This window comes from Phyllobates terribilis, unplaced genomic scaffold (genome assembly GCF_046119375.1).
Source record: "Phyllobates terribilis strain yellow unplaced genomic scaffold, ASM4611937v1 Scaffold_4__5_contigs__length_816908805, whole genome shotgun sequence".
Taxonomy (NCBI): domain Eukaryota; kingdom Metazoa; phylum Chordata; class Amphibia; order Anura; family Dendrobatidae; genus Phyllobates; species Phyllobates terribilis.
In genome coordinates this window covers 156,236,358-156,259,997 of record NW_027362764.1, presented here as the reverse complement: position 1 = coordinate 156,259,997, position 23,640 = coordinate 156,236,358, and the positions used below count along the sequence as shown (strand labels likewise).

Below are 23,640 nucleotides of genomic sequence, written 5' to 3'. Positions count from 1 at the left end.
TTGTTTCCATTTTTCAACAATTTGCATCTCAATAACTGGTCTATCAATCGTGGGATTTCCATAGTTCCATGACTTTTCTTGCAGTGGCAGTGCCCTTTTCTAATCCTACTTTTTTGTTCTTGTGAGCAAACATGAGGGGAGGTGGGAACTGATGCTGCTTTAAAGGATTGTCTGGCCATGTAGCATCGATGACTTTCTTTTCGATAGATCGGATTGGTGAGGCCACCCACACCAGTCGACTATCTTTTTTTTTTTTTTAGCTCCGGCGGTGGCTGGTTGTAAATATTGTACATAGCTTGAACAGCACAGCTCTGTTCTGCAGTATCCGGCAGCAACCGCTACACTTTGAACAGAGCTGTGTAGTAATCTTGTATTTCAGCTGTATTAACCAGAAATAATAAGTTGGAATTTTATCCAAGAGCCATGATTTCAAAATGCAATTACGTGCTACACATAAATATCTTTCTTATACCTAGTTTCTCTCAATAGAAGATGTTACAATCGGGATAATAACCCAGAATACAAAGCTTTGCATCAAATCCCATTTTGAACCCATAGACCTCAATTGTTACCAAAACATCATTCCAAAATCTAAGCAAACTAGGGCATTTTCATAAAAGATGAACAAGAGAACCTGGATTAGCCTGACATCTGAACACATTCAGGGGACTGTCTAGCCACAAAATGTTGTAGTCTTTCAGGAGACCCCATTTGTGGCCTTTAAACAACAAATCCTTTTTTATATGTTGTGGACAATGTTTTATGGTCTTCTTTTATATTTGCTTGATGGATTTAGGTGAATATGCTGAAAATGATATCTGTATAATTGTCAAAATTATCAATGGTGATCTAGGGAGTCAGGGCAATAGTGTCGGTAAGCTATGGTTTTGACTCTAAGGCTATGTTCACACATCATGTTTTTTTTGAGTCACAAATCTGCAGCAAAACCTGATATTTCAAAGGAGGTTTGCTGCAGATTTTTCTTGCAGTTTTGGTGCGTTTTTTCAGCATTTTTTCACTGTCTCTTTTTAAGCATGCGCATAAAGTTCTGTGGAAAAAAAGAACACCATTCTATTTTGGTATTAAAAAAAACACTGAAAATGCTGAAACAAATTTTGATGCGTATTTGGTGCGTTTTTTCAGCGGTTTTTTTCCCCACCCATTACTTCCTATGGGTGAAAAAACGCTAAAAGAAGTGACATGCTCTATTATCCAAAAAAACATGCAAGGCACAAAATCCTGAACAAAAAAAAACATGCTGTGTGAAATAAGAATTCTGGAATCTCAAAGACTTTGCTGGTACTGCAAAAGGCAGCAGAAAATTTGCATAAAAAAAACGCTGAAAAAAACCATGATGTGTGTACGTAGCCTAACTCTTAGTTCACACATTGCGTTTTTGCGGGGTTTTCTTTGCGGGCGAAACCTGCTCTCTTGGCAGTAAAGAAGGTGCTTGCAAAAAAGCCGTTTTTGCTGCCTTTTTGCTTGGTGCAGATTATATGCGTCATTTGTCTACAGTACATGTTTTAGAAAGTTTAATTTTATTCACAAAAAATGCAGCAATGAAGCATGGTTGCTTGATTTTTGCGCTTGTTCATTGTTTACTATGAAAAAATACTACAGAATTGCTGAAATAATTGACTTGCTGCAGATTTCAGAAACTCTGTAGCTTTCCAATTCAGTTGGGGGAATCTTGTGTGCATGAGATTTCGGAAATCACATAGCTTTTGCTTATATTGTAAAAAGCTGCTTTTAATTTGCATAAAAAAGCTGCAAAAACACTACGTGTGAACATAGCCTTACTTTGACTCCAGCCCCTACTCAAAATCCTTCATAAACGTGTTTTGCCAAAACGAACTTGTCTTCGCAGCCCTGATTCAGGTCAATGTTTTATAGACCCCTTATGACATTTTTCGGAACGCTGCTGTTTTTGGGTTTGTTCTTGTGTTGCGTGAAGCTCCGTTGACTGTACCGGTTGGCGCTCAGTAGACTGAGGACCTCCCACATCTGGTAGAATAGGCTTTCTGTACTCATTGCTTTTGGAGCCTGTAATCCAGCAAAACAGGAAGAGTTAAAACCTATAATACTGATCGACTTTTTCGGTGATGTCTCTTAAAAGATTAATTAACTTGCCAAACTGCAATTCTGGAACGCTGTTGCTTTCATTCTGTAGCCTGGAATTCCCCCATTTTCGATACATTCCCGTGGAGGACATTATTTTGCTAACAGAAGTGTGAACATGAATAACTAATCTTTGTTCAAACACCAGATTGCTGTGTCATTGCTGGAAGCGTGTGAGTGGAGCATTGCAGTGTATCCCATGGTAGATATGCCACAGGATTCTACACAGTTCACTATATGTTCCTTTTCAATAGTCAAATTATAATTAATGTTTAATACAGTACTTTTGGTTTATGAAATGCCGTCTATAAGGCAGCGCTGCCACCTATGGCTTTATTTTGCGGAGTTGAAGGCGCATTGCATTCAGCCAAATTGCGCCCCTGCAATTCTTCTGGGAGAAGGTGCAGCGCAGTATGGTGTATAATTGAACATCCCGCAAAAATAGAAGTCCTATGAAATAAAAGCCATACTGAGGTACAAGTGCCCTTATTGACTACTATGGGCGCTGCTTTACAGCTCCATAAAACTCTGGGTTTGTACAGAGCCATAATATGATAGTGGGACAGAGCCCCAATTCACACTTACACTACGTAATTTCCAAATCATGTCAAAGCAGTTGTCCAATTATTGGAATGAAAATTAGAAGAAATAATGTTACCCTCCCCTTTAATCTTCTGCCGATCCAGTGCAGACCCTTGGATTGTCCTTAGCGGTTGTTGCTTGCCTCAGTGGTCCCGTGCTGTACCACTGGTTGGCACTGAGCCATGATGCCAGGAGGTACAGCTTCTGACCACTGATTGACTTCGGCGGTCATTTCTTGGCAGCATTTACACTGGTTCGGCAGGGGATTGAAGAATTGACAGTTAGGCGGGTGGGAGGAGAGGGGTTTGGTGAGAGAATCACTCTTTTGTTGTATCCTAGTTAGATGATCACCGCAGAAAGAAAACCAAAAGTTCTGTACTTATTAGTCTTTGGGATCTGTAAGGGGCACCAGAGGAGGAGAAACATACTCACTTTGCTATTTTTTAAATTTACTGTTCTAGGTTTGTACTACATGACTATAATTTTGTATTTTTTTTTTTTTCATGCAGAGCGAAACCAACAGCTCCTGATGGGGTTAAGTCCAACCCCTCGAAGAGGCACCGAGACCGGCTGAACACGGAGCTGGACCGATTAGCCAGCCTTTTGCCCTTCTCACAGGAAATCATATCTAAACTTGACAAGCTGTCGGTGCTTCGGCTCAGTGTCAGCTATCTCAGGGCCAAGGGCTTTTTTGAAGGTAAGATACGATTGTGATTTCCTTTATTGACCGGAATATTGGAAGTATTCTTAGCCCTCGCTGTGGACTTTGGGATCATTAACACATAAGCAATGATGTTGAATCACTGTTTCCTGTGCAGGTTTTATTTTTAGCTTCGTAATAATATATACGTGAGATCTCAAGTTTAACAATAAGTTAGACGAGTTCTGGAGTGTTTATTATTGTAGGCCAGTAAAATGCTACTTATTAAAGAAGCCCTCCCATCTAGATTTTCTTACTAAATGTGTGTATGTAGTGTAGTGTGAGTGTATTAATGTACTCACCTACCGCTGCTCTCCAAAGGATCCAGCACCATTCTGCTCTTCTCAGTGACGTCACCCCTTTGCAGATTCTCCGGAAGTGACTTACAATGTAAGGCTAAGGAGCGTCAGAACGAGCCACCATAGGCTTTCATTGTAGAAGAGACTTCCGGCTCAGGCATAGTGAGCTGGCTTGTCTTCAGTTGCGGTGACATCACTGAGAAAAGGAGCAGAACGGCTCAGGATCCTGGAGAGCAGCGGTAGGTGAGTATATGAATACACTCACACTACATATACACACATTTAATAATAAAAAAGAATAGATTTCAGTGCTCCTTTAAGGGTGATCCTAGGTGGTCTACTCCCAAGAAGGAGAATTTATCATTAAGGATTTCCTTTTGATGGTTGTACTTGACTTGGTTATTTGTTCTGTGCTATTTACTCTTGAGTGGTAATGGCTGGCACGTGTCCAGACCACATAAGGAGTCCAATGATATGTGTAGAAGTTTTTTTTTATTAATTATTGCTTTACATTAAATTAAAGCAATTCCTCCTACTCCTAACGTTTTGTTTCGATGGTCCCTTGAGTGCGCCGGATGATTGCTGCGGGTCCATCTCCTCTTACCCCTGGCAGTCCGCTGTTCTCGCGAGGAGAAACGCCTGTGTGGCTGCTGGGGGAAGTTTCTGCCACATTTCCCATGCGGGTGAATGGCTGACCACGTTGCCCATGCTCGGGTGCGTTTTGTTGGAGCAGGAACCTCACTGTAGTGGCACTCCGCTTTCTCCCATTACAATGCCCTTTGTATGCAAAGAGTGTATAGATGGTGCAAGCCTTTGAAGCTTGTATAGTGAAGTTTTTGGATTTTCTAAAGGTCATTGATGCGTTGTCATGTTGTAAAGTATCATTTTCCCTTCGGTGTAGCCTAAAGTATGTGAATATGGAGGAGGATTTACCTTATGTAATAGGAAGTGTCCTTGTAGGAACTGGAAGTCACTAGCGCAGATCACATGCATCTAATTATAAGCAGAAGATCTGGATCTCTTTGCATTGCTCCAGGCCCATTCTTAGCTTTCCCTGCAAAAGAACAGGAGAATGTACGTAAATCATGTTAATGGCAGCAGGAAAAGTATTATGGCGTACTGGAGCAAAAATTACAACTGTACTCTTCTTTACTAGATAATTAAATGGGTTTTCTCGTTTTAAACCCAAAGGTCAGAGTGACATTAATGCTGGTAATCAGTGGGTATAGCGCTGTGTCCCCTATTAAGTCCTGTTCAAATGTTTTGGGTTTGGCACACATTTCTTATTGATTTCCCACAAAACCCGCTTCTACTCTGATAATGATCTGCATCTCATCAATGTGAGTGGGATTTCCTGCTGCCACATGAATAGGATATTTGATCACTTACTGACTTCTGGGGGTCTGACTGCTGGGATTCCCATCAATCCCAAGAGAGGGGCTTCGCAGAGCCCCGCCTGCATGATGTTCAGGCCAAACATCTGCTTCATTCATTGTTCTTGGGGCTGCTGGAGATGGCAGAGGACAGTGCTTGGCTTTGTCTGGCCGTCTCCTAGACAATGCAGGAAGCGTAGTGCACATACTTGTATCCACTCTATTCAGATGACTCTACAGTGCCCCATGGGGGTCCCTGCCACCAGTGGGACCACCAGCAGTCAGTAAGTTATCTCCTATCCTATTGATAGGGGATTCTTACTGTATTGGGGGAAATCCTCTGTAAATGACGCTAGGTCTAATCCTTGTAAGCATTTGCGGAGCACCCACCGCTCATCTTAAAGGGATTGTCCAAGATATGTTTTATTTGCCTCTAAGCTGTCCCTCATAATAACAGACTCTTAATATGCATATGTTAAAAATTCTGTCCTTGTCTAATGTTCTGTGGGCTGTGACATTACACTGGTGACATTTCGCTGGTTTCAGTCCCAACTGCCCTGCCAAGTATGCATAACATTGCTGATGTCAGTATATGGGCAGTGCTGAGGTTCTCGGATCACGCGTGCACCACTCCTCTACTGCACATCCAGTGGGACAGAAGTGGGAGCACACGTGATCCAGACTGTCTCCCTGCTCTGTGTCTGCTCTCGTTGTGGGGTTTGAGCTTTAATGAGTGAGGACTGCAGCCCACACTTTTGCTCATGCTGTGCACAGGATATTTAGTGATGTCTCGCTCTACAAGGGACTCCACATACCCCATGATGGGCAGATAAGCGAGTGAGGAGCGTGATTTTCGCTCCCTATCTATGCGAGAGGAGCAATATACTGCAGAATGGGCTTCTATGTACAGGAACTGAGAGGAGGAATGTTCTGCAGGATAGAGCTATTAGGAGCAATGTATTGCAGGATGGGGCTGTACATAGAGGGGCTGAGAGAAGAGATGGTACAGTATATGGGACTGTGAGGAGCAGTGAATTGCAGAATAGGGTTGTATGTACAGGGACTGTGAAGAGCCACGTAGTGCAGGATAAAGATTTGTGTAGAGGGGCTGAGATGGGTGATGTACTGCAGGATGGGGCAAGCAGCAGGCCACTGAACAAGGGTGAGACAATGACTGAACTGGGACCACATCTGGTAGCTACAGGTCCTCACAGGAGAGCAGTCTCTTAAGGAAAAGACTGATGGGGAATAGTGAAGTGTCTTTACCTGAATACAATTATTTTCTAGCTCAAATTTGAGCTAAATGCTCAAACCTGAATTACTTAATGAGTATTACAGGGATTTGGAGCCTTTTTGATTTTGCCGTAGATCATGGAATAACGCTTTCACACTTATTTCTTTCATGGTTCATTGATATTGCATTTCTGAACATGCGTGTGAACTTCCCCTGACCGTTTTACGGTGTCTGAATACAGACTTGTGATCATTTCCCCCTTTATTCTTCATAGGTCACTTCGTCTATATTCACAAATCTGCAGGTTTCAGAGCTGGACTCTCCCAGCCATCCCTGCTGGCTCAGTGTCTGCACAGGGTTTCTTGCCTACAGTAAATAGCCCTGCTCATGTTCTTGGCTTTTCTGAGCTCATCCCCTCGTAGCTTCATCACATTTTAGCAGTGAGGCGGATGACGTTTGCACTGTCAGCACAACCTCGGTAGGATGCTTGGTGTTACACGTTGGGGCGAGGACACTGAACACATCCGTGGAGCTATGAACTTACTGTAATATCCTGTGATCTGCTTTTGATGAAGTGTCAGATCTGTGAATTATGGGTTTTCTGAAAAAATAATGAATTGTCAATAACCGGTTCTGCTTAAAGAACGTTTATTCAGGATTCGGAGCCAAAATCCTTATCAAATTGTCTATTTCACGTGGAAAAATTGCAGATTGGCCTCATTGTGTGGGACTAAACCTAGTATCGATCTGCGGCACATCCACCCAGAAATCCAAGCGTCAGCCTCCGCTTTATACCCCGGGTCGCCCCGTCCTAGCTTACGTTCAGCTATGATGGATTAACCCTTCTCTGGGTCTGACTACAATCTGGTGTAATTAGATGTTCTACGTTACTCCTAAATGAAAGCCTTTCACCAGTAATTGCTGCCATGTTATGTAAGGGCCGCTGTACGGGGATCCGCTGAGCGCAATGTTTAATTCCTCCGTTAGAGCTCGGTTTGGATGACTGCCTCTATTTATTGCTGTAGCCGGAGTTAAGATGAAGCCGTCTGTGAATAACAGGATGCGAACAGGGGGTGTGTGAATTCCTGAGGAAAGTAAAATATAAATGTGCAATCATATCATCTGCTTTGGAAGGAAGCTGATTTTTCTGCCAGTAACAATAGATATCTTTAAAAGAAAAACATTTAATCAGAGGTGAAATAAGTTGAAGGCCGGTATTTAACTAATGTGTTGTAGAGAGCGCCCCTCGGCATATGCGGTCACTGATAGAGTTTCTGCCACTTTTCATCAGTTCTTCTTGTTTACTTGGTTACACATTAGACTGCCCCTCCAGTAATGATGTAATAAGCCGCGTCTTACTGGTTGTACTGGGAAGAGTCGTATGAGATGCTAAGCAGCCGAATCCCGATCGTGTCGCCAGCGTTCATCTTCAAGGAGCTGTTCCCTTTCAGAAAACGTTTCCCCATGTGCACAATTTGTTGTAGCAAAGCAAACTGCTCTAGTCACCCTCCCAGGGTCCAGCACCGAATCTTTACCGCTGCCCCGGTCTTATTTATTTGGCAGCGGTACAGTTGTTGTGACGTTACCACTGCAGCCAATCAATTAGCTCAGCGGTTCGCACCATCTAGATGGTCAGAGCTCAGTGTTCGGCTGCAGCTATGTCAATGGGATGTCACCGCTGCAAACAACTGAGACCTGGGAAGCCACAGACGCTGTGCTGGACATCGGGAGGGTAAGGGTGCATTCACATATCTGTTTGAAATGGTGCCGGCCGACTTTTTATCTCGGACCCATAGAGTCTCTCAGATCCAGTCGCACATCCTTAAGAACGACGGATCTGAGAACTCGGAAACTCAAAGCCTGTCCTATTCTAATCTGATGTTGAGGATCCGAATATGACGTTACCCGGTGGATCTGTGTGCTGTCCAATAAACAATCCGGCAGCACACCGACACTCACATGGATGTGTGAATGCAGGCTTAATAAAAAGCAATTTGTGTTACAATGAACTGTGCAGACAGAGGAACATTTTTTTTGAAGGGGGACAATCCCTTTCCATGATCGAAAGGCAGCCCTTAGTCAGAATTCAGTAAGTCAGTAGCGAGTCGATGCCTTGACTCTTTAAGGGTATGTTCATACAGGGGTGTGTGTGTCTGTGTATTTTTTGGGCAGCGTCTGCTCTTTTGAATAAGCTTCCTAGTAATTTCAGTAGGAAAATACTCCTATAGTTCACTTGAAGTTTTTTCTGTTTTTGTTTTTTTTACGTTTTTCCACATGGGAATTAAAAGCAACATGCCCATTCTTAACCAAGGCTCCAAATTTTGACTACTCCATAGAGCAGAAAAATACCCCATACACACAATAGGCTTTGTATTTTTTAATGTGAATTTTATAGGCAGAATATTCATATAAAATTATCCATGTGATGAAATCCTAACTGTATGTTCACACTGAATTATTTTTTTTTCTCCAAAAACTGAAAACTGCTTTGGATTCTCTTTTATGTAGATTTTGGAGCATCAAACTCACACCACAAGGTTGCAGGGTTTGGCGCATATTTAGCCCTTGAAAGCTGTCCGCAAACTGCCTTCCATTATATTCATTGAGCAATCTGCTTATATCACAGCAGGTTTTTATGCTGCAGGTTGACACACGTGGCAGCTCTATCTGCAGATTTGCAGCACAAATCTGATTTTCTGATTTCTGTCACAGATTCTTGGTCACATCCTTGTAAACATGCCCTAAGGAGCGCCGGCTCTTTACCTGTAACTATATAGATAGCAAGGCATTACTGCATAACCTCTCTGAGAATTTGTAGCATTCCTTCTTAAAGGGGTTGTCCACTAAATAAAAGGCCGCGCATATCGGTGATAACGTTAGGATGCGTGATTTGGCTACAGCAGTCATGTACTGGCGAGAACCGGGGCAGCGGTGGTGGCTTAAAGGGGATCTTTCACCAGGTTTTGCCACCTAATTTGAGAGCAGCAAAATATATAGACAGACCCTATTCCAGTGATGTGTCACTTACTGGGCTGCTTGCTGTAGGTTTGATAAAATCACTGTCCCTTATCAACAGGAAATTATCACTGGAGAACTAGTAAAGCTGCTGCCATGTAGTCCTCTTTATAACCCGCCCCCACCATCGATTGGCATCTTTCTGCCTACGCGCAGTGTATAGGAAGCTGCCAATCAGTGGTGTGGGCGGGTTATGCCGAGCTCCACTGTCATATATATTAATCACATTTATTTTTTTTTTTTAATAACTAGTGATTGGCCTCCAAACTGAGGCCCCCAGAAGCATAAACTGACTACTTCTTGGAATTTGAATCCTGAAGCGCTAAAAAGAAGCTCTATAGACTGAGCATATGCACAGCCAATCGCTTTGACATTGCAGGGCATGTGTTAATTGTTTATAGCATTTCTTTAAGCGTTCTTTCAGGTGCCATCCCCCAGAAAAAGATGTTGTGTGCACAGACACTAATACATAGCTGGAATCGGGATCTCCGCCTCTACATCATGCTGTTTGGGATTGCAAAAACCTGGTGACAGATTCCCTTTGTAAGGGGTGAGGAGTGGGAAAAAATGATCATCAAAATAACCAAAGGCCAGTGCATGTGATAAAATATATAGTGTACATCGTTGACTGGACCTTTCAACAATTGTAGTTTTGTTGGAGCCGCTCCTAATGGCAGCTGCGGACTGTCCCTTAGATTTACATGCTTGCTTTGGTCGTGTCAGTGACATTGACATCACTGCTAAAGATTTCAGCAGTGGAGAATCGCCCTCTGTTCCACGGGCGCCTTTCATTTCTAGCTGCTGACATCTCTGCAGTTAGATGGATAAAATACACAAAGCTCGGCTTTTGTTCCCCCGCTCTAAAAGGAAATAAGCCAACCTGCAAAACCTTATGTGTTGTCTGGACATACAGTTAATATTGTCTTATTTGTTTTATAATGTCAATACAGAATCTGAAGATGTCGGGGAACAGGGAACGACTGCAAGTCACCATTTTCTATCCCCAGCCCTCAACTTTGCACATTTGGTAGCAGCTGCCTCCTAGCCGGAGCCTCCAGAGGATATATGACCTGGTTTTCTTTCTCCTGCTGAGAGCTATGAAACAGACTGGTGGCGTTTTGTAGACTTTGAAGTCCAGTCCAAATATTTATCAATGAGCGCTTCATGTCTTAGTGCCGCTCTCCACCCGTAGAATTCAGCAGCCAAAATATTGCATGTGACAAGGTTTAGAAAGTTGTTTTATATATATAATTATTATTTTTTCCAATATTTATTTTTGCACCTACCATGTGTTTGCAGAGGAGCAAGTGATGATTACTGTACTACTCTTAGGGCTTGTTCACACACTGTGTTTTTGAACAGGGGAGAAAAAAATACACTGTTCTACAGTGCCCTCAAAGTGAATGAGCCTTGAAATCTCATCCACGCACTGATTATTTTTTCCTTGCAGATTTGAACCATCTTTGTTTTTTTTTGTTTTTTTTTGTCAAATTAGCAGCATGTCAATTATTTCTGCTTTTATGAAGGGTTCGGCAGCCATTCACATGAATGAGAAAAAAATGCAAGCAAGAAGGCGTCAAAAATGCCCATATTTTATGCAGTGGTTTTCCTGCCAACAGTGGTTTTTGCTGCAGAAAAATCTGCTTCAAATAACTCAATGTGTGCACAAAGCCTTACGTAAGCGGTCACCCAACCTCCCGACATGACAGTTTTAGCAAGTAATTGTATTCCATATAAAATTACAACACTGGATCTTTTTTTTTTCTTATAATGAATTTAAACTGAAAATCCGCTGGCCATAGACTTCACTACCAGCGTATTACTCCATACGGCCTGCAGTGCCTGGTCTGGCGACTGGTCTCCTGGCCCAACCTTATGTTCTCATATATAAGTTCAGGTTGGGAGACCCCCGCGGCTAGCAGGCATTGCGGTCCGTATACGGGCTGTGAAATACGCCTGTGTGACCCCAACCTAAGGTTATGTCCTTGCACCGCCTGACATTACCCAATTATTACTGGAAAACGTCTTATTGGCGGATTATTAACGTCCAGTTGTCAGTTTATTCATAAATTTCCAGGAAATCACACCGGCTCAGCATAACAAACGTTTGAGAAATTCTGTGTCAGATTTGTTATTCCTTTGAGGTACAATAGACTTGTCAGGAGAGGGGGCACATTCTTTCTTTTTTTTGGTAAATTCAGTGCCTGACAGGGGTTGGCGATGTTCTCTTTATTGTAACAGATGTGTTGAAGACCTTATTCTATGGCACTTGCTAATACATTATAGGTGATATCCTCTGCGCTCGTTGGTGCCGCCTTCCTGACAGACAGCGCTGCCGTCCTATCCATAGAATGGCCGCTGGTGGAGGAGCTCGTGACCAGACCGGCCATCACCCTCCTCAAAAGTGAAATTCAGCTTTCCTATGTGTGGTAATTTGCAGCCAAAAACATCTTTAGTAAGGTTGGAAATATTGCAATAATCTGCGGTGTGGACCGGCCCTCGCAGAGTGTTACATCTAGTGCTGCCGATCTGATTTCCACCATGACTCTACGGTGCTTGATCAGATTTCTGACAGAGGTGACTGGTGATTCCTGCATGACATTTGTGGATGGCCCATAAATCTCTATTATTCTGTGACATTTATGGGTTGTGGAGAGGACAATATTCAGTGATTGTCCCTCGCACAGATGACTAGTGTTTGCCTCCGAGGGGATAATGAGTACAGCCATAATCCTATCTTGTGAATTTTCATGTGACATCACCAAACCACGAAGGCCCATGCCGGTGTTCGCCTTGTGAAATCATCTAGACGCTGTGATATGTGGAAGCAATTGATGGCATGAGTCACAATTACCTCAGGAGGTCATCACTTATTCAGTCTACAGGATCTAACCGAACATGAAGCCTACAATGTAGGCAGCGGATGATTTATTCTGTTTCTTTTGCCTTGCACAGGGTCATGCATATGAGTGTATACATATATGTGTATGCATATACATTTCCTGTAGTCTATATTAGATCTGCTTCTGCTCAAGTATAGAGAAACATCGACGACTGACGGGAGAATGACCTCTTATCCTTGTAGTCTGCTCTTTATATACAGCACCGAGAAGGAAAAGTCATGGATTTCTGGAAATCACAGGGTGGTTAGACATCATTTGCAAATGAAGAAAAATAATAACAAAATTTTCAAAACATCTCGATTTATTCAGTATGGAGTATAAGCACCACGTGTTCAAATCCCCACACTTACAAACCTTGGCTGCGATCAGTGAGGTTATTATAGACCTACAAATCATCAAGATCCGCTACTGGCAGCTCACTTTGCAATTACCGACCAATAACGTCTTAGATGTGCTCAATTGGAGACAAGTTTAGAGACACTTCAGGCCATGGTAGTACGTTTGAGTCATTCAGGCTGCTCACAGTAGTACCAGCAATGTGTGACCTAGTGGTATGTTGAAAACTGCTCTTGGGACACTTTGGAGAAATGGCTGTACCACTGGTTCCACGACCAAATCAGTGTAACGTTGAGCTGTTCGTGTAGGGAGGAGTATCTGTGTGTTCCTCATTTTTCAACACAACAATGCCAGGCCGCATGTTTATTGTTCTACTTTGAGCATCTTGTGTGGCCTAAACATGGTACCGTGGTCTGCAACGTCTCTGGACTTGTCTCCTGTCGAGCACATCTGGGCCATCATTGGTCGGCACTTGCACAGGGAGCGGCCAGCAGCGGATCTTGTTGATTTGCCCAAGTGCATTTAGTGTGGCAGTACACTCCTCAGACAAACACTTATAACTTCATTGATAGCCACAAAGACATGTAAGTTCAGGGGTTTCTGCAAGTGGCACTCCTACTCGATACGGAGTAACTCGAGATGTCCTGAAAATTTTAATTTTGTAAATGCACTAGTAGAGATAAAATGGCCTGGCAAGGGTACAATATTGTGTAGAAAACCTATAGGACTAAGCCCCACTAAACAACCCCCCTCTAGCAAGTAACTCAATTTTAACTTTAATTGTATTAATTAAAAAATTATATATAGTAAGGTGATGTTTAAAATATAAATAATGGCAAATCTGTACTATTTGTAATATATTTGGTAGTTATCAGCTTATCTCCTTATATTATGATGGCACCCCGAAGTACCATCAGCAGATAGTGATGCAAATATTGAATATATTAGAGGGAATCATGCAGCACATGTCCCCTAAACATGTTTCACCGATAGAACGGCGTCACCAGGGGTTGGGACAAAAGTGTGAATTCATCCCCTGATGCTGCCAATCTATCGGTGAAACATGTTGGAGGAAAATGGGCTGCCTAAATTTTATTGACCTGATAGAGAGGGGGTTTAGTGGAGCTTGGCACTATAGGTTTTGTTTGAAAATTGTTTCCATTTTTTTATCATTTGCATATCTATAACTTGTCTATCCATTCTGTCATTTCATTAATTCCACAACTTTTCCTTTTTTGGTGTTGCAATTTCAATGTTGAGGCTGTATTACATTTGTGAGTGCTGTACTATGCACATTCAGTCTCAGGTTGGATACCACTACTTATAGAAGGGCTTTTACGGATTTCATGTTACAAGCTTTCACATTTTAGAATTGCCGAGTCATTGAAACTGCAAAAGCACAGTGGATGATGCCCAAAACCGAAAAAAGTCAGGTATCTATCTCTGATCCTTTAACTTAACCACCATGTGCCCTGATAAGAGCTTTGTCTATTTTATGTTCTAAAAGCCAACATTTCTTTTCAAAAGCCTTGCCGTTCCATTATACGCCAACCATTTTGTGGCTGCTTTTCATGTACCCTGTTGACCAACTCATCAACTATTTCTTTTGTTTTCGTGGCTATAGAGGGGAGCTGGATTTTAGGGCTGTAGTTTTACTGAAAACGAAATGATCAGCCAAAACAACATATGGATAAGAGTCTCTTGGACACTACTGTTAGTGGGCCACCAATATCGGATAAGTCGGGGACAAACTCATGAAAAAACAATGAGCAGATTGAAGGGGCCTCACCATGTCCCCTTTCTGGTTTGGCAGGCACAGCTCCTTCTTTAGGTAGTTGCTGTCGTAGATCAGTCCTATTTAAGTGTGTGGACCAGAGGTGTAATACCAGGCACTGGCACTAATAAATGTACAATGCCCATTGTAACTTTGTTTTTTTTCTGTTTAGGTGTTAATGATGGCTTATGTTTAGCTTTTCTGTATGTAAATCCCATTTCCTTTAGGCGGTTTTTTACAGTTCGGTCACAGACATTGACTCCAGTTTCCTCCCATTCGTTCCTCATTTGTTTTGTTGTGCATTTCCTGTTTTGGAGACATATTGCTTAAAGTTTCCGGTGTTCACGCTTTGATGTCTACCAGTATGTTTGCCTTTAACAACCTTCCCATGTTGTTTGTATTTGGTCCAGATTTTAGACACAGCTGACTGTGAACAACCAACATCTTTTGCAACACTGCGTGATGATTAACCTTCTTTTAAGAGTTTGATAATCCTCTCCTTTGTTTCAATTGACATCTCTCGTGTTGGAGCCATGATTCATGTCAGTCCACTTGGTGCAACACCTCTCTAAGGTGTGATCACTCCTTTTTAGATGCAGACTAACGAGCAGATCTAATTTGATGCAGGTGTTCGTTTTGGAAATGAAAATTTACAGGGTGATTCCATAATTTTTTCCCTCTGCTTGGTCTGAAAAAAATTACCCTTACTGAGTACCACATTTTTTATCTTTATTTCTTTTAGTGTTTCTTAAAGCCATAAAGTTGCCATTTGAAATGACTTTAGTTTTGTGCCATGTCTGTGATCTGCTTTTTTTCAACAATATTAAACAACTGAATGAACATCCTCTGAGCCCGGTGATTCCATAATTTTTGCCAGGGGTTGTATAAATGTTTCACGTTGATGCAGTTTTCTTGAAATTACTTTTGTATCTAAAAGTATGATGGCCTGCCTTTTCGTGTAACTTTATGTAGTCTTGTTTTTCTTGCTTTAATATGGGTGATTCTTTATATTACAGTAACCTTCAGTGACCCATATTTACTTTTATACGACTTCTTAAAATGACTTGTTTTCCACCTCCAAATCTTTCTAAAGGTCTTCATTCAGAACAGGAAAACAAAACACACAGTAGGTTCCTTTAAATGTATAAAATAGGCCCCTGAGAGAAGTCTATTTTGACATTTTGTGGATGCCATCATTTACAAAGGGCCTTTGAGAGACCTCCTTAGTGCAAAAGAAATGGTATGTGCTCACATCGTCTTTTAGACGCAGTGTACCCGCATAGTTTTTAGAGAACAAGACACTTGAGGGCAGAGGCGGTAGTGTTTTCCCTGAAGTGTCTTTTCTGATGTCTTTTTAAATGTCTTTTGCAGCAGTTTTGCCTCTGCTTATTTTTATTATTGTTTTAATTCCATATATAACAGTGGCCGCTAAAAGATTGGGCCAGCTGCTTCTTTTAATCACTTCAAGCTTCAAAAGTTGTGAAACCCCTAAAAGAAGTAACAAAAGAAGGAAAATTAGCCCACAAGCCGTATTGACATGGCTGTGCATATTTTTATTCTTTTTTTTTTTTTTAATTATTTTTTTTTTTGCTAAGCATTGTTTCAAGCTGGATCTGCCTGAAAGATGTAATGCGCACATGCCCTAATGGAGAAAAATTTTAAGCATTAAAGAGGTGTCCAGTACTTTTACACTGATGATCTATCCTTAGGATAGGTAATCAATGTCTGATCAGCCCGAGGTCCAACACCCAGCACCCCCACCAATCAGCTGTTATCAGCGGCGGCCGGAAGTACTTGCTTTCGGAGCTGACCATCTACCTGTAGTGGCTGATGCAGGGTACTGCACATCTGCATCCTATTCAAATCAATAGGAGGCGGATAGGCAGTACCCTGCGGCAGCCACTACAAGTAGACGGCCAGCTCCGCAAGCAAGTACTTTCGGCCATTGGCCGCCGACACAGATAACAGCTGATCGGCGAGGGTGCCGGGTGTCTGACCCTGGTCTATCAGACATTGATGACCTATCCTAAGGATACGCCATCAATGTAAAAGTAGTTTACAACCTCTTTTAAGGTAAAAATGGTCTGAGCCACATTATCAGACACATGGACGAAAAAGGCGCAGGTTATGGATTTTTTTTTAAAGAGTTTGTGATTGTGAAACAACTTTTAATTCATAAGCAAATGATGGAGCTCCAGTGTGCACCCTTGGGGTGGCCAAGGACTCAGTGCCCCATTTCGCAACCTCAGTTTGCATTCTGAGCACTCCATGATCCTGACTTGATAGTGCTTGCTTTACCACAATGAGCGCTACCGCTCACAGTGTAGTCGGCGAGGTCTCTTCCATAATGGGGTAGGATAGACTCAGTATGTATGTGTGTGTGTGTGTATGTATATTACAGTTACAATCTTTGGATTGGAGATCTGATGAGATGGTTTCTGAAACGGCGCTGCTTTGTTCAGAAATCCCACAGAACGCTTTGCTGAAGGAGCACTTTGTGCAGTGAACCGGAAGTGCTGATTGTGTCTAGGGAATGCTTTTAAAAGAAGCGCTGAGGAATATGGAGTTATTGACCTCGGTGCACAATACTTTTAAATGCTTTACAATCAGCCTTGTGTTGAAGATGAGAAATTCTCATACAGGCATCATAGAAATCTGAGAGATCAGGGCAAACAAAAATGGGTTGTTTAATGCTGGCAGTGAGCGGCAGGCACTTCTGTCTGCGGAGAAGTCATTACAAAGAATTCTTTGTTTAACATTCCTCTTTCGCATACTGTAGATGCACGTCGGGGCATGTTGGTGCTCATCACAGGGTTTTATTTGTCTGTAGGACCCCTATAATGCCAGATTTGTAGCTACACCGCATTTTACAGCTCATGTCCTTCCCATAAAAACCTTTCCTTCCGACAAGTTGTGCTGGTGGCCTTAGTCATATGGGGCCTGTAATTATATTGTACCATTTCTGTCATCATTTGGCCATGACTGCGTTTATAGAAATACATGCAAATATCTTGCACCAACTTGATCACTAAATAAAAAAACATTAAAATGTAAAAGAAAAATCATGGACACTAGATTGTGGAGTAATGCTACTCAATTTGGATTGTACAGAAAAAAAAAACCATGCACGGCCCATTAGCTCGTTTCCAGTAGTTCCTAATTATTTTTGCAAACATGAAGTGTATGACAAAGTTTGCCCAGAATGAGCCAGCTATGTTTATTGAAAAATAAACCGTGTAATGTGATGCATTTCCAATCACTAACTCGTGCTCGGAAATAGCCCCCCCAATCATAAGAAAAGAAAAACATGCTACCTAGATGCATATTATTATGATCAAATACATTTGCAGGACCCTGGGCCAGCACCACATCAGTATTCTGTGGCTAACGGAGGGGGGGCCTGTGCAGATGGAGATCAGTTACTATTTTTTATTTATTATTATAAATATATGAAAAACAATTTTTTTTATATATATATATATATATATATATATATATGTATATGTATGTATATATATATATATATATATATATATATATATATATATATATATATATATATATATATATATATATATATATATATATATACACCAGTAATATAGTAGAGTGGAAACTAGGGTCAGTAATTATCTAAATGTAACAAGTTGAGCCTTGAGATTTAACAATAGCACATTGGAACTCTAATATATAATATGATTTACTAAGATTCCGCGTTGGTAAAGTAAGTTGTGAGAAACGATGCGTGTAAAATATCAATTGTAGACCATCTATGGACTACCAGTATATGTATATAGAATAAAATAGTGTATGTGTATAATATACCTGTGTATGATATACCTGTCTATGATACCGGGTGAACCTTCGGTCATACGCATCATTTTCCCTTTTTCAGGAGTGAAAGTGTAAATGGATTGCAACATTGTGAAATCAATATCTGTGAAAATTGAGTGACACCACTTTCTTTTTTTCTCTTAAAATTTTACTTAAAGATGCCGTGAAGACACTAAGCTTGGAATAAGAGACAAGTGTAGAACGTAATGGATGTTCTGATGCAATCCCTTCTTGTCGTTATAGGTCATTCCAAATTTTTCGATTTAGTGTGACAATCATGATGGAAATATTTTTTCAATTTTTAAAAAATTTTTTTTACGACGTTATAGATGTAGTATAATAATTGGATGGTTTAGCCTTTACACATATTTTCCTCCATAAGGTGATGGAGGAATAATCTGGGCTCTTAGCGTAAAGAATATAAAAAATACTGAATGCGAAACTGAACAGTGTACTGTATTCTAATGAGCGTTTAGACAATCCATCATTCTTTCATACCGAAATAATTATGCCAATTCAATAGAATTTTGTGCCATCATATAAAATATGTATTGACCTTGCATTAACATGGGAGTCCATGGGTGACAAATGGTGGACTTCTCGTTTCTTTTGGTGTGGGTTTTTTTTTTTCATGTTAATCGGTGATACTTTTTCAAATTTGGATCTAGTAACCTCCGCTAAAGAACGAATGGAAAACTACTTTGAACTGATCACTAAACCGAAATAATTTTTTTTTACTTTGTCTTTGTAGCAGAAAGATGTGTAGCTGTTTTTATCCAGTTGGATTATATAAAAAATATATATAAAAAAATATAGGAAATATGGCAAAAGTTTTTTTAAATGTTGTTCTTATTGTCTAAAATCCTTTTGGCACTGCTATTGAAATAAAGCCGTACGTGGTGACCATGTAGTCGTGTAGCCAGATACTAGGCTGCTGATTCCCCGTCTAGTGACCGATGTTTTTATCTTCCTTTTGTACATTTGTTTCTTGTGTTCTGAGTAGACAAGAGGATTTTAACAAAGTAACGAAGGAAATGCTAGAAGTCATAAAGTCATGTGCCAACACCTATAAAACATGGACTCATAAAGGCAACATCCGTTACAATAACACAAACTCATTAGTAGTGAGATCTTCAGCAGGACGTGTCGCTACAAGAGAATATGGCATGTTCCAAAAGCCGTCACCCTGAGATCACATGTATCGGGTGCACCTTCATCTCATTTTGAGAGAATTTTTTTTCCTTTGAGTTAGTATACTATTAGTGATCTTTTATTTTTCCTGGTATTTTTACAGTAAATTCTGTAACCAGCTGTTTGTTTTAACTTATTTCCATTGTAGATTCCCCCTTATCACCATCCAGGGAATAGGTGCTAACTTATTGATCGGTATTCAGATCAATAGGAGGTCGATGTGCAGTACCCTGCCGTTGCCACTATCAGAAGGCTGGACTGTTCCCCGATAGAGCATTTCCTGCCGACACCGATAGCCGCTGATCGGCGGGGGTGCCGGGTGTCAGACCCCGACAGATCAGACCTTGATGACCTATCCTAAGTATAGGTCATTATTGATAAAGAAGTGGACAATCTCTTTAATATATATAAACTGCAACAACAATGCTAAAAGCATGGACCTGCTATGGTTTAAAATAAATCTCACCTCACTGCAGCTCAAAAAGCAAGGAAAAAAAATGCACCGTGTGAATGAGCTTTTTGAAATCTTATTTATTTTCTTGCATTTTTTTTCTGGCTGAAAAAAAAAAAAATGCAGCGAGAACTGTGTGAACATGCCTTAAACAGAAAATCTAGTAAAAATGATCCGCTGCTATGTCATAACTACTGTAACTGCCTATGACTGTTAGAATGAAAGGGCTCTCTATTCACTCATAAAGGCCATGTTGCATTTTTATGCCACAGTTTTCGTGAAATTTAGGCAAAAAAAAAAAGACCGATTATCTAAATAGCTGATGAGAAATCTGCCACATGTAACGTACCATTAAATTGCTGATGAGTTGCTTGGAATTTTGTATAAATTTAGGTGTTAAGGTAAAATGAGTGCATTAAGGAAAATGTCAGAGCTGTAGAACCTTAACGTATGTTCACATTTTGCATATTTTGTGAGGATTAACGGATTTTCATGAAAATAATCCGTAATATAACATCGTGGCAAGCTAAGCAGTTCAAATTGCAACCAATCCCATCTATGCGCTGCTGAAAATTTCTGTTTGCAAAATATGCAGTTTGTCAATTCTTTGTGGAGAATCCTTTTGATATGATTGATTTTCCCCCATTGTAGTGGTGCACAGCGGGCAACTGCGCTCGGCAATACTACTATTCTTAACATGTCCTCACATGTGCAGTTTTTTCCCCCGCAGTAGATAAATAAGGGTCTGTTAAAATGCTATCACATTCGTGGTGCTGTTTAGTCGGTAAAGATTTCCTATTCCGACTCCTTCATAAATGGACAATAATTAGTTAGAAAAATAAATTAGAGTCAGAAAATAACATCTCTTGATCACTTTTTTTTTTGCCCGATCATTTAGTCGTCGCCCCCCCCCCACCCCTCACCCCTTCCCCAACATGCTGGACCCATTATTCTTCCATTTATCAGATTTTACAATCCATGTAGCATCCCTTTTTTTGGTATGAAATAAAAAAAAATCTTAGATTCTCCTACCCAGTAAACACTGTAAAATACAAACAGCAGTGCCTGGATCTTGCTTTTAACTTTCTTTTCTATCCGTGTGCTATAATATTTTTCTTTTTTTCACCAGGCTATTGACTTGCATTGGAGAGTTAGGGTTCATACACACAATCGTATTTTCGGTCTGAGTGCTGATCATGGGGAAAAAAAGTACAGGAGTCGGCCCAGCAATATTCAGTAGGGCAGTGCAGGTGAGCAATTTTTTTTTGTTCCACTCAGGGCTGTGGAGTCAGTATAAAATGGACCAACTCCGACTCCTAAAATATATAATAAATTGGATACAGTAGTTCAGTGCAGTTTGTGGGGAATATATTTCCATAAGAATTTGGGAAAGTTATGAAATGTCCTATAAATGTCTGTTCTATTCCTGATCTAGGGGTCTAGACTTTTAGCTGAGATGAATCTGTGGTACAGTAAATTTATCACTTAAACATGAGCCGTGTATGAGGGAGTTGGAGTCGATGTCATGGAAATTGAGGAGTCGAGGTTTGGTTCTACTGACCGACTCTGTTGAAATTTCTACGAAAGTTAATAATCTTATCTTATATTAATATTGATTTCATTCATATATTTTTTTTTTTTTCAAGTTGGGGGTCAAACCATTTCTACCGACTAGTTCAAATCAATAACTCTTATAGGGGTGTTCTCCTCTGCATGATCCTATCCCAGTATATAGTAGGTGTAATAATAATATTGGCAAATACCTCGAATTAGAAATGTAGTATAGTTTTTCTGATTCGCTATGTCTTTCCTCATGTGCAGGCATTTCAGGATCTTAGGTATCCATGGTTACGACCACTGATACCGTGACAGCTAGTTGCTAGTGGTCATAACCATGGATACTAAGGTCCTGCAATGCCCTGCACATGAGGAAAGAGACATAGCAAATCAGAAAAACTATACTACATTTCTAATTTGAGGTATTTGCTAATAATAATATTAATAGTATACCTACTACATATTGGGATAGGATCTTTGAGAGGGAAATATCCCTTTAACTTTAGAGTTAAAACTGGCTTTTTAAAATTCTGCCTTATGTGAACTTGGCTCAGTACAAATGCTTAAAGGGATTTCCCCACAAAATAATTTTCTCTCCTATACTGTGGTTAGGCAAGAAATGTACAATCGCTGGAGGTCAGTCCCATTGATGTGAATGGATCCCCACCAATCACAGGTCTCCATTCATATCTATGGGACTGACAGAACCGCTGTCGCCACGATCGTCACACGGAGGCTTATAGGATCATTATTTTTAAGGTTGATTGGCGTTCTAGTGGTGAGACCCCAAGCAATCCTACATGTGTTGCCTGTCCTTTGGGTAGGTCATAAATGGATTTAATAAAAAACACACTTTAAGGATTAGAAAACCAGAATTGTATTGTGGTGGGATCCTTTCCTAAAAGCCGACTGGTTTCATTCAGACTACATATTTCGCAGGGTAGTATCTCTGTGTAATTTCCGCCTGGTCCTTGTCATTCTTATGGTGTGATGTGAATGGCGCTCATATTGTCTTCCCGCTGTAGAGTCAGCATTACCTTTATGACACCGCCGCTTGTTTCAGTCTGATGTGGAAGCATAAACCAGCTCGTAAAAATGTCAGTCATTACTTAACACGTGTGGGTTTATGTTTTTGCAACACAATAAATATTCAAAATGTTAGTAAGACACCGAACAAATGTATGGAGCAATGAGCATTTCCGGATAGCAGGGAAGATCCCCTTGTGGTTTACATCCTAAACCTCATGGAATCACAGCGCTGTCATGTGTTGCATCCATATAACTCAAAGGCCTCATTGCTTACCGTACACCTAGCGTTCAGGACCGGCATTTATCCGTTCACACGTTTTATGCCGGTCACCACATTTGTTGTACGGTGTGAGGTTTTCAGGGGAAAGGCTCTTACGTGTCCTTCCATGCTGAAATGGAAAAGGAAGCGTATTAAAGGTCTATGTAAAGAAGCGGCGGCACTATATGTTCCTTTATAACCTTGGCAAGGTTAGCTAGCACATATAATGTAGGTCGAGTGAGTTCAGTGGAGTAGAAAGGATCATTTATTATTTATGGGACACGACCAATGCAATCTCTAATGTTAGGATTTCTAACAGAATTCCTGATTCAGACTACGGTCTTTGCTGCACTTCTTCTCCCCCCTCCTTCCTTTCAGGACATGAAATTGTCCTTAATGTGGAGGTATCTGCAGAGTGTAAGATTTGCCAAGGTCAGATGGATCCTCGCCTCTGTTCATGTTCTGGACATTTAGAAATTCAGGACATGTTATGCTGTTTTTCCTTCAGATTGATAATGTTATACTTGTGGCGGAATTGCCATTTAAAGAGGATCTTACGGCAAGCTTTGCCTTATAAATTGTCCATTTCGACACATGGTAACAGGAATATACATAGAGGTTTGTTGGTTTTTAGTTTTTTCTTTTTAGATATTTTTTTCTCCACTCTGTTGTGGAGACGTGGGGTACCGAACTTACTGGCGCCTAATGTTTTTTTTTTTATCAGCCAACTGGGCGTTTTGTTTCGCTTTGTGGGCGAGTTCCTTAAACCTACTAACCAGGGCTGTAAAGTCGGTAAGCCAAAGCTCCGACTCCTCAATTTCCCTGACTCCTGACTCCACTGCCCTGCCTCACTACTGAGCGTGTACATAAAGTGGAGCACAGATTCATCTCCACTAAAAGCCTAGAGCAGACATTTATAGGACATTTCATAACTTTCCCAAATTCTTATGAAAAACTTTACAGCTCATCCTGCATTGTACTACTG

The 23,640-nt window shown here is 40.8% G+C and overlaps 1 protein-coding gene across 5 annotated transcripts in view; it reads left to right on the top strand.

Annotated features, from left to right (window-relative positions):
- AHR (aryl hydrocarbon receptor) overlaps nucleotides 1-23,640 on the top strand; it is a 143,481-nt gene that overhangs the window by 24,299 nt on the left and 95,542 nt on the right. For all 5 annotated transcript variants that reach the window (XM_073677853.1, XM_073677852.1, XM_073677850.1 and 2 more), the window contains exon 2: nucleotides 3,210-3,397. In XM_073677853.1, coding sequence (XP_073533954.1) covers nucleotides 3,210-3,397 — 188 coding nt within the window. The remainder of the gene's footprint in view (nucleotides 1-3,209; nucleotides 3,398-23,640) is intronic.